Consider the following 17,092-nt stretch of genomic DNA (forward strand, 5'->3'; position numbering starts at 1 on the left):
TTGAGATCAGGGCCCCGCTGTGCTGGGCGCTGCACAGACACATAGAATAAATCTACGTTCTGAGCTGCAGCTGTAATGTCCAGCCCGAGCAGACGTACCTGTTCTAGGTCTGTTCAAGCCATGCACTAAAAATGGGAGTGTAGCCGTGGGGGTGTGAATGGCAGGAGGGACTTTCACTAGCTGCCCTGAGTATGATCCCGTCCATGCCCATAGGCACGTCCTCAGGGTGGCCAGCTCCTCCTGTTCCTCACACCACCTCGGCTACACTGCTATTTTTAACACACCGGCTCCATCAGCACTAGGGGACAAAGTGCTCCTGGGTACTACCATAATATTCAGTGCCTAGCACAAAGGGGAGCTGGCCAGTGACTGGGACGCCTAGGTGCTACCGAAATACACCTAATAATAATAATAGTAATAATATGCATAACTTGGTCTGTCTCTCTCCCCTGATCCCTGTAGCTCCAATATCTACCCCGAAAACGCCACATCCAATGGCCACGACTTCCACATGCACTCCTTCGAGGAGAATGCGTCCTGCAAATCCTGCCAGATGCTGCTCAGGTAGGAGCTGCCTGGATCCTAGTGCAACCAGCCTGGGACATGTACATCCCCTACACCAGCTGCTGGTCTGCACTACTGCTCCCGGCTAAGGCGTCTCCTGAGTTTGGCCAATCCCATATTCGGGGTTAATTTGTGGGGCAGGGCTGAGCTGGGGATGGGGCATGGGAAAGTAGGGGTTACTAGAGCAGGGCAGAAGGGTCGGGGGGATGACTTCAAGCCCTGATTTACCATGGCAACTCTAACACACAGATGTTCTCTCTTTTGGCCGTGCGAATAGGGGCACGTTCTATCAGGGCTATCGCTGCAGCCGATGCAAAGCCCCGGCTCACAAGGAGTGTCTGGGCCGGGTATCCCCCTGCGGGAAGTCGAGCTCAGGTACGTGTCTGCGTCCAGCCCAGGTCAGCAGCGTTGGCGGGATATACAACTCTGTTCCTGCCATCTGAGCCTGCCTGCGGCCAGCCCTCCTTAGAGCAACCCGGAAACTAATCAGCTGATTCCCAGGGGGCCTTATCTGAAGGGTTGGGGGCAAGGGATTGTGGGATGCATCTAGGCCATGAAGTGCAATGCATTCTGGGATGCATCTGGTTCAAGTGTTGCAAGGGATTGTGGGATGCAGCATGGACAAAGTGATGCAAGGGATTCTGGGACGCAGCTGGGGCATGGGATTGTGGGATGCAGTTGGGACAAAGTGGTGCAAAGGATTGTGGGATGCATTTAAGCCATGAGGTGCAAGGGATTCTGGGATGCATCTGGGCCAAGTGTTGCAAGGGCTTGTGGGATGCAGCATGGACAAAGTGGTGCAAGAGATTCTGGGAGGCAGCTGTGGCATGGCAGCACAAAGGATTCTGGGATACATCTGAGGAGGGTGCAGTTGCAAGTGGCTGAATACAAAAGCAGAGGAAGGAAAGGATTGGCCCACAGGCACTAGTTAACCCCTTCACTGCAGCTGCTGCTCTGTATCACCATCTGCGCTGCAGCTGCATGCCGCTGAGGTACCAGTGGGGTGACAAAGGGGCAACATGTGGGACAGGAGGTGAGTTTTCTAACCCAGCCTCCCTGGCACATACTGGTCACCCACAAACAGAAATACAATTCCGCTTTAATTTAGTCTGAGAACTCTTAGGATGAGATTTCAGAACTATCAAGTAATCATTTCCCCTCTTTTCTGTTTAATTCAGATTATGGGTCTACGCTGAAAAAGGTAAACAAACCCCGAACTCAACCTTAAATCTCAACCTTAAAACGTTCTCATATGGGGGGTGGAGACTTTTATTGTCCTGGGCTCCGTGGGAACAAAAACACATAGTAAGAGACTGGGTCTGTCTTTTTGTTCTGTGTCTGTACAGGGCCTAGCACAATGGAGTCCTGGGCTTGGGAGGGTGGGGTCTTACACCTACCGTAATACACCTAATAAATAATAATAATAATAAAGTAGAAATGTTTAGAAACTAAGGCATAGAGAGGGGAGGGGATTTGGTCAGGATCACACAAGTCAGAGTTGGAAATAGAAGGCAGGTCTCTTGATTCCCAGTCCAGTGCTCTAGCTATTGGGCAATACTGCCCCTTGAAGCACCAGAGACGTTAAAACAAGGTTCCCTTCACCTCAGCTCATTCGCTGCCTGGCTCTCTCCTTATACTGTTTATCAGACAGACATTGCACCTAATTTCTCGCTCACTAGCGCCTTATTTTACACCAGTGATGCTTCAGTATAAGTGAGTGAAAAGCCAGGCCTTGTGGCTGATGGGAGAGAGCACATGGGAGATGTAATCCAGCCAGGGAGCCAGGCCCATAGAAGAAAATGAGGGCACGAGGCCACTGAACTACAACTCCCATGAGGCACTGGGGCAGTATATTGAAATTTTCAGGCATTGGGAGGTGGGGGTTGAAGAAAAATGGACATTTTTCTGCAGAAAGCTGACACTTTTCATGAAAAATGGTGTTTCTCAGGAAAAACCCTAAATGGAAAATTTGGGAGATCAGCCCTAGCCACAGCCTAAATGGCAGCATCAGGAGATCACAGACCCCTGCCCCATGGTTAATTAGCAATAAGTGATGCGGGACAAGGGAGATCTTTACATACTGATGGTCTAGAGATTGGGTGCAAAGGAACTTGGTCCCAGTTTATGTTATGCTGGTAGGGCCGTCACCAGGAAGGGGGATCAAACCTGGGACCTCTGGGTCTAAAACCTGACCTAGTAGCAGGCTTATCAGCCTCTGTCTATGGCTCAGCTGCCGTTAGAAGAGGATTAATTACCACATGGGGGGTTGTTATATTTGCCTTGCTGAGCCCTCCCCTAGTACCACACTGACCTAAGTCCCTCCTCAAGCCCCACCCTCTTACTCCAGTTCTGCTCATAATGCTACACCCCCCGCTGATGTATAGCAGGGTCTGTGCCTGCTGAACTGCAGACAGATCTCACACAATCTCCTTATCTGAGCCAGGCTCCTTGTCTTCCCTCTGCAGAATAAATCCAACCGACACACGCAGGAGAGAAAGAAGAATGACCTTGGTAAGTCCTGTGGCAGGCACCCACTCTCATGCTTCAGGGCAGGCAGGGGAGTCAGGAAGGAATTTCCTTTCTTGTAATCAGCAGTCCTGATTAGGCCAGATGTGATGGAGACCCCTATTGGTGACTCCAGGCACTACAGCCTGGAGAGAGCCGAGGGTCTGTTCTAGGTCTAACCCCACAATAAAGGATCCCCCTTTAAGTTCTGCTAGATCTGCTGTACTATGAGGGACTGGAATGCTATAACCCCATCCCTCTGAAGTGTAGTGCATCATGGGTGATGCAGTCCGGCTGGGGAGCCTGCCCCATAGATGAGGACATGTGGGAACTGAGCTACCATTCCCACAGGCTGGACACCAGACTAGAGGGATCCCTGATCTGTGCTGGGATGCTGAGCTCCAGTTAAATTCAGGGCACGTGCAGGAAAGCCCCACTGGCTCATGGGAGCTCTGGGTTGATAAGAGTTCAAGAGACAATAAGCCCTTAACATACACCATCCTGCATGCAGAATCCCCGTCCTGGAGGGGCAGATGGGGCCTGCCCTGGGGCTGTCTCTCTATTCCCCCTGTAGAACACAGGGAGGATTTTCTGTCCCCCTCGCACCAGGAAGATGTGACCGTCCATGTGTGTACACGTAGCGGGTGGGAGGAGCACTGGGCACAGATACTGCCGGGTGGCAGGCGCTGGCTGCAGGGAGATACATCGGATTGCCCTGTGACCGGTTCCTTGCCAATGCCCTTGTTTCCTTAGGGCTGCCCAAAATGGAGGTCTGCCAGGAGTATTACGGGCTGCCCCCGCCACCTGTGGCATTTGGCCCGTCGCTGCGACTCAGCATGGGGGACATTGTGGAGCTGACGAAAGCCGAGGTGGAGCAGCTCTGGTGGGAGGTAGGTATCTCCGCAGCCATCCACCCATCACTCCGTGTGCCCTGATGGAGACACACTGACTAGAACAGTGGTTCCTGAACGTTCAATCCCACTGATTCCCACCACCCTATAACTGCATCACTAGACCCACTGCTGGAGGGTGAACCAAATACAGCATCTTCCACGTGGCATGACCTCGTATGCACAAGGTCATGCTGCACAGAGGACGCCATTTTGTGAAGCAGGTTCCAGACATGTTTAGATTTGGTTTGGCTACTCACTTGAACTCACACCCCAATCCGCTGATGGTGCAACCCCACTTGGGGTCACGACCCATAGTTTGGGAACTGCTGGACTACAGGAATTGCACGTAAATTTGGTCAGCAGGAACTTGAAGCCGGGACTTCTGGTTCCAAAACCACAGGGCTTCGCCCCATGAGGACATCCCATTTTGATGGCTGGTCCATCGAGAGGCTAACAGTCTGACGACTGTTATGTTCATGGCATGCAAACCAAGAAACTAGATAAACCTAGAATACTCTTGCCGGAAGGTTGCAATGTAACACAACTTTATTGCTTTGAATCCAGAATGATAACATACAAGAACCCCAAAACAGAGAGAGACAAAACAGGCTTCTCCCTGAGAAATAACTCACCCCACCTCAGGGCTGCCCAGAGGATTCAGGGGGCCTGGGGCAAAGCGGGGGAGCAGACATAAAAAAAGGCGCTACCCGCTGCGGTGCTTGTACTCACCGGTCGGCGCTTAGAGTCTGCGGCGGCGGCAGGTCCTTCACTCGCTCTGCGTCTTCGGCAGCACTGAAGGACCCGCCGCCAAAGTGCTGCTGAAGATCTGGAGCGAGTGAAGGGCCTGCCGCTGAAGTGCCGCTGAAGACTCAGACAGCCGCCGGGTGAGTAAAAATTAAAAAGGCGCCTCTAGTCAGGGAAGGGATTCTCAGCCAGGGCTCACGGGGCCCCTGTGAGGCCCGGGACCTGGGGCCAATTGCCCCACTTGCCCACCCCTCTGGGTGGCCCTGCCCCACCTTACTCTAGGCTGGCTGGCTGCAATCTAACTATTGCTAGGCCCACATCTCAGAGCTTCCTACAGAGCTCCCTGCCCACAAGCAGGACCAGGAACACCGCCCCTACCCGCCGAGCATTTAAAGGGATAGCGTACAGTTGCAATACAGTTTTCAAGATGCTGCAAGTTAGTGCAGCTGGTTAATGGAGCTCACTTTAGCTCAAGTGGGAGGGGTCTGTTTGTCAGTGCGGACATTCCAGCAGTCAAGCCCTGCTAATGACTGTAGCTGGGATCATTACAGAGCTCAGGGTGGGGAAGGATGTCTTTAAAATCAGCTGTCAAAGAGGAGAGCAGCATAAATCAATTAGTGCTTTAGCCTCTTGTTGGTCAGGAGGCCGGGCAGCATCAGGCACCGAATGATGAAACAGACCTGATCCAGGCCGCTTCTGAAAGTGGCTCAGTTGCTGAGCCTGGTACTCAACTCTCCTGATGAGGCCAAGAGGGAGGTCGACTCCTCCTAGTTGTGATGCCAGGCAGTGACGACCAGAGAGAACCATAGGGTCTTCCTCGTCCAGCAGCCCTGGTGTCCAACCTGCTCTCAGTGTCTCTGTGTTTATACCTCGGGATTTAGCAGCAATAAGTAGCCCCCTTTGGCAGGGTCACCCACGCCTTGTCTTCTCCCAGTTAATTCCCAGAGCCCTGATCTCAGTCAGGGTCTGTGCAGCCCCTGACACGATGGGGCTCTGATCTCAGTCAGGGTCTGTGCAGTGGCCGGCACAATGGGGGCTCTGATCTCGGTGCAGGTCTGATCAGAGATGCTGAGTACTAGGCAGGGTTTGATCCAAAACCCACTGGAACCCATGGAGAAGACTCCCATTGACTTCAGTGGGGGTTGGCTCAGGCCTTCAGGCTAGAGCTGGTTGGAAAAGGGGATTTTTCCCGCGCATATTATGGTTGGGGAATGTAGTCTTAGTGCCTTGTGGGAGTTGTAGTTTGGTTGCCTCATGCTCCCGTTTCTTTCCCAAAGGCCAGGCTTCTTGGTCAGACTACATCTCCCATGATGCACCACAGTCTGCCCTCATGGTGAGGGGAGAGGGTTGCATCATGGGAGGCCCTGATCATGGTGCATCCTGGGAGAAGTAGTTTGGCTGGGGAGTCTGACCCAAAGCGAATGGGGTCACAAGAAAACCAAATTACAATTCCCAAGAAACACCACGTCAGGATAGCCGAATTGAAATATATCTGCTCTCAGCTTAAACATCCAGCCTACAATAGTCCCTCTGCAAACCAGGCCAAGAGCAGCCACCTCGGCCTCTTCCCTGATAGCTCTTTATGATAGATCTGACGTGCATTGGCTTCCGCTTTGCAGGGCAGAAACACATCCACGAACGAGATCGGCTGGTTCCCATGCCAAAAAGTCAAACCGTATGTGTGTGTGAGTAGCGACTCCTTTCACATTTTCTCAATTAGCTGTAAAACACTGGACGTTTTTGTAGGGTCTCTAAATTCCTTAGACAAGTTTCGGTGGGTTGTATCTGCTCTGGGGACAAAGGGCAGATGTCAGTCTGCAATCCAGGATGCTTAGCAGCAGAAGAAAGGGTGGGTTTTGTGGGTAAGGTGCTGGAATGGGGCTCAGAAGATGTGAGTGAAATTCTTGGCTCTGCCACAGACTGCCTGTGTGGGACCATGGGCAAATCACTTCATCTCCTTGTACCTCAGCTCCTCATTTTTAAATTGGGTATAATAATTCTTTTTTTGTGTACATGCTGTCTGGGGCAGGAACTGTCTTTCACTTTGTGTCTGGGCAGCACCTGTGGCCCTGGGGTCCTGATCTTGGGAAAGGACTGTGCAGTGCCTGGGCCAATGGAGCCCTGGTCTGTGTAGCACCTGGAACAATGGGGCCCCATTCTTTGTACCATAGTATAAATAATTTTTTTTAAAAAAATGAATTATTTGTGATGTGACTCTGGGAGCAAAATGAAACTCCAGAATAACAGAGCACTGACATCAGATCTCCTGGGCCAAACGTAACTCTTTCTTCTCTGTTTTATTTACTGCAAGAAAATAAAACTTCTTTCTTTTCTCCCCCCAGAATCCTCCCCCAGATTTTTCTGTTTATCTTTGGTAAGTAAAATGATAGAATTGAAACATTTCTGCATCTACATAATTTATTGCTGTTTAACCTGGAGTCCAGCCTTGTGAATCTATGCTCTATGAAATCACAGACTGTCTTAAACCAGCTTGAGTTCTAGGTTTGTCGCCATTGTTTACCAGACCACACTCTCGCTGGTATGGCATACAGCCCACAGCCACATCTAGTGGCTGAATCATAGATTCAAGTAATAACTCCTGTGTGGATGTCCCTACTTGCAGGTACGCGGGACCTATGGAGAGAGCAGAGGCGGAGCAAATCCTCACGAACCGTTCAGACGGCACGTTCCTGGTGCGGCAGAGGGTCAAGGACGCGGCCGAGTTTGCCATCAGCATCAAGTAATCCTAACCTTAATAACAGCTACTACAGAGCAACATCTTTGTGTGTGTGAATAGCTTGCCTCTCAGGGAGAACTCTTTTGGGCCCTTCCCTATAATGCAAACATCAGAGGGCACTTAGCAAAATTGAATGCCCACCTGGTAAAAGTAAATATTTTTATATGCAACGGGTAACCTGTGGGACTCCCCACCTCATGATTTTATGAAGGCAGTTTGCTTTGTAAGTTAAGAAGATAGGGTTAGATATTTAAGAATAGCATATCCAAAAGCGCCAGCTAGGGGAGCAGGGAAAAGTGCCTCCTGCTGCAGTGCATACGATGATCTTCCATCTGGATGTACTTGCCATTTGAGGTGAGATACAAGGCCAGAGCTGTGCCGTTATGGAGAATCCTGTATTCCTAGCCCCAAACCCCCAGCTGACACAAATCAGTGTCACTCCATTGGAGTCGGTGGGGCCAGATCCCCATCTTAGTGCTTTCTGAAAGACCCTATGAGAGAGAGTACAGTGTGTGCCTCTCTTCTGTAACAAGCTGCATTTATCTTCCATGCACAAAGCTCTGCCCTTCCCAGAGAGCAGACAGCTAGAAATTTAAAGGTGCAATACACTGGAAAATTACAGCTGTAGAGATCATTAGGAAACCAGCGGCCCCCTGAGAGCTGGTGTCTGTGCCCCCAGGTTTAACGTAGAAATCAAACACATCAAGATCCTGACGTCGGAGGGCCTCTACCGCATCACAGAGAAGAAGGCGTTCAAAGGACTCATAGTAAGGATTGAGCAGTTTTCGCATCTGATGCTTCAACTCTATCTTCACTGGAAGGCTCTAGCCACTGTGGGAATGCGTAGTGCAACACCAGCCGCTTAGCCCTCAGGATGGTGTACTGAATAGAGCAGGAGGGGCTGAGAGCCAAGATTCTTGAGTTCTGTTCCCAGCCGTGGGAGCTAGTGGGTTAGAAGGGGAGACAGCTGGGAGTCAGGACTCCTGGGTTCTATTTCTGGCTGGAGGGGCTGGAGGAGTGGGGGCCAGCTGTTACTGTCTCTGCTCCTGCTCCAAGAGAGAAGGAATCTTCGCATGCTCAGGGCCTCTCCGTGCTTCCTCCCTAGGAGCTAGTGGAGTTTTACCAGCAGAACTCCCTGAAAGACTGCTTCAAAACCCTCGACACCACGCTGCAGTTCCCTTTCAAGGAGCCTGAGCAGAGGGCCATCTCCAGACCTCCCGGTAGGGTGCTTGGGGGCCAGTGCTGGAGCCAGGGCGGGGAGACCTTGAGGCGCCCCCCGAGCACTGCAGGATCTCAGCCCCTGGGGTTCTTGGGATAGATCCTCATGACCGGGCACATATGGGATGGAAATTTCCCCTAAAACATTTTTCTTGAGGGACGGTGGCTTTTCAACCCAAATCCCCCCCCCCCATTCTAGTTTTTATCAAATTTCCAGGGTTTTCAACAAAAATGGGAAAATTTTGACAAAACCAGGAAAAAAAATGTCGAGAGGCAAAACCTGTCATTTCCCAGGCCCAGCTCGAATCGTTCATCCTGGTTGGCTGCTGGTGTGTGGACGCTTGTCAAAATGCCCATAAAGGGGCTGGGGCAGCCCCCAGCTGGTGAGGGTGGTCTGTGCTCCCTGCCGGACCTGGCAAAGGCTCCGTTGCAAAGAAGAGGGGGGATATTCTGGGCAGCATTTCTAGTGCTGATGGGAGATGTCACAGCGTGGGGGAGCCATGCGGCCATGGCCCCCAGCAGTGGTGCCCTTTCCTGTGGGTCACGACTGGGGCATAGACTCCACCTTGGTGGTCTCTCGAAATTAACCCTCTGTGGCCCAAGCCCTCGGAGCCCCAGGAGGCGAGAGAGCCAGTCTTTCACCATGCGGTCCCTGCCTCCAGCCATGTGGTGGGTGACGAGCGCTTTCAGGGACCGCTCGCTTTCCAGGATCCCACCAAAGGGGTGGATCTTTATTTGAGGGTGTCTGGTCCTGGCACAGCTGTCTCTAGTGTGGGTCTGTCCCCTTGCAGCAGGAGGACTGAAGTACTTTGGGTCGGCGAAGGCTCGCTACGATTTCTGCGCGCGGGACCGGACAGAGCTAACGCTCAAGGAGGGTGACATCATAAAGATCCTGAGCAAGAAAGGGCAGCAGGGCTGGTGGAAAGGGGAGATCTACGGCCGGGTGAGTGCACCGCCGAGTGGGAGTTTGGATTACAACCCCCTTATACAGCAGAACAGGCCTGACATAGCCCGTCCACAAGGGCACAGTGTTACACACACATACACGCACATGACCCGCTCTGACACATCCCATCCAGCAGGGGGCAGCGTTCTTCACACCTCTACACATACAGAGTGTAATCCTATCACATACACATTCACACATCTCTCTCTAGTGTATATAGACCCATGCATGTGAGCAGTGCTGACATATTCCATCCAGCAGGGGGCAGCTGTGCAAGCAGCCCTCCCCCCCCACCCCAATTCTGTGCAAGCAACCCTCCCCCCCCCAAACACACTTGTGAGCTGTTGTAATCATCTCCTACTCAGCAGAGGACAGCAATTCTGTCTTACCCCCACTCACAATCCACACGTACACACGCAATCCACACCCAAAGATGTGCTTGCGCACACACAATCACTGCACGCCTACACACGCATTCCTCTCGCTTGTGCATGCACGTGTGCACACACCCATAAATGATCTCCATATGCATGCACGTGCACACGTACGATCCGCCCCACATGCATGCACGTGCACGATCGCTCCACATGCGTGCACCCACGCGCCCACACATTCTGATGCATCGGATGACAATGAACATCTAGTGCGAGTATAGGATGCCAAGAAAGCTATGGCCAACTGGCCAACTTTAGTGGCACTTTGTCTTCCCCTAGTGGTGGCTGGAACAGTAGCTGTTGATGAGCCAGCTAATGGAGCTGGGGCTTTTAGGTCAAGCAGTACAGACTGGTGCCTTTAGATCCAGAGGTCCAAAGTTCATTCCCAGCTACTCATGCCTCATGATAGTGGCCCCTGTGCCACGTGGCATAGCCAGCAGATCTCACCACAGCATTTGGGGGAAGCACACAGATCTTCCTGCTGCAAAAACAAGCCGAGTTACAGGAGAATCCCTGTTAGCTCTTAGCAGTACAGGGTTTGTGACACACAGGTGAGCAGCACCCATCCCATCCAGAAGAGGGCAGCAATGCTTATACGGCACATGGGCCATGTTCCAATGGCTGTTTTATGATAACAATTCCACGTCTCACTGGGTTTTCCCCTCCTAGGTTGGCTGGTTCCCAGCGAATTACGTGGAGGAAGATTATTCGGAATATTGCTGAGGTCTGGAGCCCTGTGTAATTTTCTGCCCCCCTGAGATCATGACCCACAGGATTCCCGACCCTGCGCGGCACTCACACCGTGAGCTCATGCGGAGCCAGGCCCGGAAGGGGTCTCTGTAGCAGGAAGAAATGTTGTGCTGGCGGAAGTGCGGTGGGGAGTAGCGCCCCGGGACTATTAATTTATGAACTTTCGGATCCCTCTTCTCTTTCCCTTCTCTCACGCATGTAAAGGAAGTTTTGTGTTGAATAAACTGAATGGGTGGATGGGCTGGAGCTGTACCGGCCGTCATCCTGTACCCAAGAGCCCTTTTCTCTCCAGTCCATGGCATGATCCAACTGCCCCATCAGGCACATGGAGCCCAGAGGGCTGCGGCCACGTGAAGGGGTAGGAGGCTGTCCCGTGGAGAGGGAGGATCCCTTGCTCACTGCCACCTTTATATTCCCTCCAGCATAGGCAGAACCCAGATGGCACCAGGCTGATGCGATTGTCATTAACTCTTTACTAAATTGGTCAGCAGGGTGAGCTAAGGCATGACGGGGAGCAATTTGCTGGCATGTCAATTTATGAGCCAGGAACAGAACCCAGGAGTCCTGACAGCCATGCCCCTCTTCTAACCACCAGACCACACTTCCTCCCAGCACTGGGTTTAGATCCAGCAGTCATGACTTTCAGCCCTTCACTCTAAATTAAATCTCTCTTCTCAGGGCCAGCATTAGAACTGGGAGTCTTGACTTTCAGACCCCCCTCCCCCGCTCTAACCACTAGGCCTGACTCCCTTTCCTGAGCTGGGAAGAGAACCCAGGAGTCCTGGCTCCCGTTCTCCCACCATGCTTTAACATAAGGGTCTCAACCTTTTTTGGCTGGGCCCCCCTCTGAAAATATTTCAGGCTGTGATGATCCCCCCCACCTCCCCATACCATGCCACCCTTACTTCTGGGCTGTTGCTGGAGACAGCACTGCCTTCAGAGCTGGGCGCCTGGCCAGCAGCTGCGCCCTGGCCACCCAGCTTTGAAAGGCTTGGGCTGTTAGCCCTGCACAGAGCCCTGGCATGCATGAGGGCTGGCAGCCTGCGACCCCCCTTCCATGACCTTATGACCCTCAATTTGAGAATCCTTGCAACAGCTAGACCCCACTCCCATCCCAGAAGAGGGAAAAGTACCCAGGAGTCCTGAATCCCATTCTCCTCTAACTCACGAACCCCCATTCCACCCCCAGAGCTGGAAACGTCACTTATCCATTTCATTGCACTGTGCTGCCTAAACCCGAGGCCACGCAGGGTTTCCTCCCCTCTGCTCCACTGGCTCTGCAGTGCATTGTCCATAGGGACGAGCTGCCAGGGTAGATCCTGGGCACATGGACACCTGGTAGCATCAATTCCTAGCCACACCAGGCCCAGTTCTGCGTTAGCATCCAAAGTAGCTACCCCTAGATGGTGCTGGTACCGCCAAGTGATGTAGTGGTGGTGGTGATAATGTGGGTCTCCCAGGAAACTGAGGCACAGAGCAGGGAAGCATCTTGTCCCACATCACCCAGCACCAGAGTCAGGCACAGAAGCCAAGTTGTGGGCGTGGCAGGTGAGCGGGTTGCCTGCTAGGCCCCACAAACACACAACACAGGGAAATGCGGCCTAGGCCCAGTAGCCCTAGAGGTTGGGAAGAGAGAAACGTGGGGTGGGAGAGTGTTGGGAACAGAGCCAGAATACGGTACAGCATTTTGCTGAGCTGCTGGTAAGTTCAGCCCTGGCTCAGCATTTCCCCTGGTCTTCAGTTTGTGCAATATTCCAGGAAACCCAAGGAAAACGGAAGCGCTTGGTGTCAAGAAGAACGCTGTGGTCTCGGGGTGTGTGTGGGCGGGCAGGCGGCACGGGACTGCTACCAAAGAAACCTGGCTTCTATTTCTCTGCTGCTAGGTGACCCTGGGCCAGTCCTGCCAGATCCCCAAGCCTCAGTTTCCCCAACTGTAAAATGGGGTGAGTGATACCCATCTCCATTGCAATGTGCTCTAAGCACTAATTATTGTGCTGTGCAAACACCTACTGAGACATGGTCCCAACCTCGACGAGCTAGTGCGCTAACCGGACTAGCCCAGAATGAGAGGCGGAAGACAAGGTACAGTGCGGGCTGGGGACTCAGCCAGCGTCAGTGGCCGAGCCTGAAAGAGAACCCAGGTCTGTGGAGTGCAATACTGTAACCATTGGACCACCTGGCCTGTTAATCGGAGAGGCTGGGCTGCCATTTATCCCTGCGGGCCTTGGCCAGGTGCCCTTTCCCATCCCCCTTCCCTTCCCCCCCTTGTGCCTTTGGGGCTTTACACAATAAAAATAACACGATCCAGCTGGGGCCCAGCTGGGTGCACATTCACCAACATGTGAGGCCCGGCTACGCACCCCCGGCTGGTCTGGCGGCATCTAAACCAGAACACGGGGAGCACTAAGCGAGGGGTCACGTTTCTAAAGGGATACTGCCCTATTCCTGTACACTGCCAGCCACCCCGCTCCCACCTCAGAACCCAGTTCCCCAGGTGTAACATCCTATTCAGATGTCTCCTTGGCCTGAAAAACAAAATGCTTAAACAAGCCCCACCAGACCAGAAAGGTCGCTCATCTCCTTGCCTCCCCAAGGGCTTCCTGCTCCCAGGCAGCCCATCTCTGCCGCTGGCATCTCCATGCCAGGCACAGGGCAGCTCCGAGGGAATGCTGGCACGGCTGCAGCAGGAATTAATGTTAACCAGCACTGATAACTCCTAGCATGCACATGGCACTTGTTATTTCAAAGGAAGTCAGCCTCAGCCCCCATTTTACAGATGGGGAAACTGAGGCATGGACCTGCCGAAGGTCTCGCAGCAGTGCCTGGAATAGAACCCAAGTGTCCTCAGGCTCGAGGCTGCAGTTAAGCCACCACCCATCCTGCCCCTTGGGCAAGCCTCTTCCATTCCCCTCCTCTGAGAGCGGCTCTGGGGAAATGCTCTGCCCGTGACTGACTCAGCACTTTTCCCAAGTGACATTTTGTCAGTTTTCGCAGTCGCATGGGCACGGGCCAGCTTGATGCTCCAGCCGTGACGTCATTCCGGTCCCCTCCCGGCTTTGCAGAAGGGGCGTTCTCAGAATTGGTTCCCCCCTCCATGTTCCCTGCGAATCTCAGGGCTCCCGGCGGAACAGCAGAGGAAAACTGGGACAACTGTGTGTCCCAGGGAAGCATGGAGGGCCCGACTCGGCTTCCAGATCTGAACCCCTCTGCAGGCCGGGCGGCTGAGCCAGTGGCAACAGCCATCTACCCAGCTGCATGTATGTCTCCATGGACTGCTCCCATCGTCCTGTCTCCTGCCCTCTTGCAGCCCCACAAAGCTTTCCTTGAGCTCTCCCTACTCAGCACTCTGTCCAGCCCTCCCGGGCACGTAGAGCTCGCATCTCAGGCGTCATCTATGTTGGGAAATCCCGGCCTAGACTAGCCACGTCGTAAGCAGCTGGGTACAGCGTCTACCCGTCTATGGGCTCTGCTGTTGAGAAAGCGGCCTCAGAAATAAGCCCCGATGATGAAAAACATCCTGGATGAAATATGACCACAGACTTCCGGGCTCCAGCTCCCCTAAGCCTCCCCTTCCCAGAGCAGGAATCCACCCCCTGAGCATGTACCTTTATGGCACCAGGATCTCCCAGCAGTATGCCCTCTCTTGTACATTATTATCCCGTTTCCCTTACCTCTGGCTACATTCACAAAACCTGCTCTTTACTCAGGCAAGAAAATACCCCCAGTAACACTATGTGGCAGTTACATTGGTGTGTCTTAGCCAAAGATATCAAAACACTTTTCTTAAGTATCATTGCCCCATTTCACAGCTGGGGAAACTGAGGCACGGAGCAGCAGTGACATGACTGCATCGCACAGCAAGTCAATGGCTGAGCTGGGACTAGCAAGCAAACCACTGGATTCCCAGTCTAGTACTCAGACCTCTAGACCATGCTCTCAAAGTTAGAACCATGCCCCCAAGAGACATGCTGAGATAAATAGAGTATATTCCCAGAGCAGGACTTCTGGGTTCTTTCCCTGAGTCCCAATCCTGTGCTCTCACCACAAGGTAATACTCTCCTCCTAGAACTGGGACGAGAGCCCTGGAGTCCTAGCTCCCAGCCTCCCTCCCTGAGTTGAGGATAGAACCCAAGAGAACTGAATGGAAAAAGTCCAACTGACCCTTTTTCCACTGGAGACTGCAGTTCCCTTGAAAGGGAAACATTTGGATTCACCAAAATTTTGTCTCAGGGAAAAAAGTTCCAACAATATCTCAATTTTAACATTTTCAGAGCCAAATGGTTCACATTTTCTTTTCAAAATGACTTCCATTTTTGAAATTTGTATTTTGTGTTAATGGTGGGTGTGTGTTGTAACACAAGATAACATTGTTGAAGCAGCAACCGAAATGAAAAACCTTTGTCAAAATGAAATATTTTGATTGACCCCCCCAAATGATTTCTTTTCCTCCTGAAATATTTTTTTCCCTGAGAATTTTGAAAGTTTTTGGTTTCATTCACAAGTGGAATGAAAAAAAAGTTTGAAATCATGAATGTCCTCTGCCAGGAATCTTGACTCCTACTCACATGCTCTAGCTACTTGATAACACTGTGCTGGGAAGAGAATCCACATGTCCAAATTCCAGCTTCCTGTTCTACCTGTTAGATCTTGAGCTAGGAAGAGACACAGAAGTCTCCTAGGCCCATACAAGGAGGATTGGGCCCCAAAAGAAATCTGATGAGTTCAACAAGTTCAGAGTCCTGCACTTAGGACAGAAGAATCCCATGCACTGCTACAGGCTGGGGACCAGCTGGCTAAGCAGCAGTCCTGCAGAAAAGGACCTGGGGATTATAGTGGACGAGAAGCTGGATATGAGTCAGCAGTGTGTCCTTGTTGCCAAGAAGGCTAACGGCATATTGGGCTGCATTAGTAGGAGCATTGCCAGCAGATCGAGGGAGGTGATTATTCCCCTCTGTTCGGCATTGGTGAGGCCACATATGGAGTATTGCGTCCAGTTTTGGGCCCCCCCATTACAGAAAGGATGTGGACAAATTGAAGAGAGTCCAGCAGAGGGCAATGAAAATTATCAGGGAGCCCCATGGGGCACCTGACTTACAAGGAGCGGCTGAGGGTGTGACGGGTTCGGTCACAGAGATCCCCTTGGGATTATCACCTGATGTGCTGAAGTTACCTCTGAGCCTGTTTTCCCTGCCAGCTTGGGACTCCAGAACCCTGCCTTGTTGAGCCAGATTCACTAGCCTGCTGCAACACAGGTGGAAAACAGGGGTGTTCTCGTGACTGGAACCTCCTTTGTCCTGCTCCACCCACTTATATATCTTTGGCACAAAGCAGGAATCTTTTGTCTCTCTAGGTCCCCACTCCTCCTTCTAAATGGAAAAGCACCAGGTTTAAGATGGATTCCAGTATCATGTGACCTGGTCACATGTCCTGTGAGACCTCATTCTTCATAACCCATGTCAGGTACACAGGAAGGCGTGCAGGTAAATAAACCCATTTACAACCAATTGTCCTAGTCAGTGGGAGCCACCAAGATTCCAAGCCACCATTAAAGGCTCACATAATTACAACAGGACCTCAGAGGTATACTTTATATTTCTAGTTTTAGATACAAGAACGATACATACATACAAATAGGATGAACACACTCAGTGGATTATAAGCTTCACAATGATACCTTACAAGAGACCTTTTGCATAAAGCATATTCCAGTTACATTATATTCATGCTCATAAGCATATTTCCATAAAACACTATGGAGGTCAACGTTACAGAGGGGACTGGGCTTGTTTAGTCTGCAGAAGAGGACAGTGAGGGGGGATTTGATAGCAGTCTTCAACTACCTGAAGCGGGGTTCCAAAGAGGATGGAGCTCGGCTGTTCTCAGTGGTGACAGATGACAGAACAAGGAGAAACGATCTCAAGTTGCAGTGCGAGAGGTTTAGGTTGGATATTAGGAAAAGCTTTTTCACTAGGAGAGTGGTGAAGCACTGGAATGGGTTACCTGGAGAGGTGGTGGAATCTCCTCCCTTAGAGGTTTTTAAGGTCAGGCTTGACAAAGCCCTGGCTGGGATGATTTAGTTGGTGTTGGTCCTGCTTTGAGCGAGGGGTTGGACTAGATGACCTCCTGAGGTCTCGTTCAACCCTAATCTTCTATGATTCTATGGTAAGACCAACCTCCCCACCCCATGTCCCACTTTCAGTTCCTGAAGAGATAAGATTGCAACTTCCCCTGTTGTTTCCTGTCCATTGCAGGGGTGTTATTTGGATACTCTGATAATAAACACTTAGTAGATGCCCAGAGA

General features: G+C 51.8%; 1 protein-coding gene across 2 annotated transcripts in view; it reads left to right on the plus strand.

Moving 5' to 3' along the window:
* VAV1 (vav guanine nucleotide exchange factor 1) overlaps positions 1-11,067 on the plus strand; it is a 60,197-nt gene extending 49,130 nt beyond the window's left edge. Inside the window, exons 16-27 of one of the 2 annotated variants that reach the window (XM_050925670.1) lie at positions 463-564; positions 842-939; positions 1,743-1,765; positions 3,030-3,075; positions 3,823-3,959; positions 6,326-6,391; positions 7,049-7,080; positions 7,330-7,446; positions 8,123-8,210; positions 8,549-8,663; positions 9,453-9,604; positions 10,711-11,067. In XM_050925670.1, the coding sequence (XP_050781627.1) occupies positions 463-564; positions 842-939; positions 1,743-1,765; positions 3,030-3,075; positions 3,823-3,959; positions 6,326-6,391; positions 7,049-7,080; positions 7,330-7,446; positions 8,123-8,210; positions 8,549-8,663; positions 9,453-9,604; positions 10,711-10,764 (1,030 nt within the window). In that variant the 3' untranslated portion in view covers positions 10,765-11,067. The remainder of the gene's footprint in view (positions 1-462; positions 565-841; positions 940-1,742; positions 1,766-3,029; positions 3,076-3,822; positions 3,960-6,325; positions 6,392-7,048; positions 7,081-7,329; positions 7,447-8,122; positions 8,211-8,548; positions 8,664-9,452; positions 9,605-10,710) is intronic. The other variant, XM_050925671.1, reaches the window with a different exon arrangement.
* The last annotated feature ends 6,025 nt before the right edge of the window (positions 11,068-17,092 follow it).

This window comes from Gopherus flavomarginatus, chromosome 16 (genome assembly GCF_025201925.1).
Source record: "Gopherus flavomarginatus isolate rGopFla2 chromosome 16, rGopFla2.mat.asm, whole genome shotgun sequence".
Classification (NCBI taxonomy): Eukaryota; Metazoa; Chordata; order Testudines; family Testudinidae; genus Gopherus; species Gopherus flavomarginatus.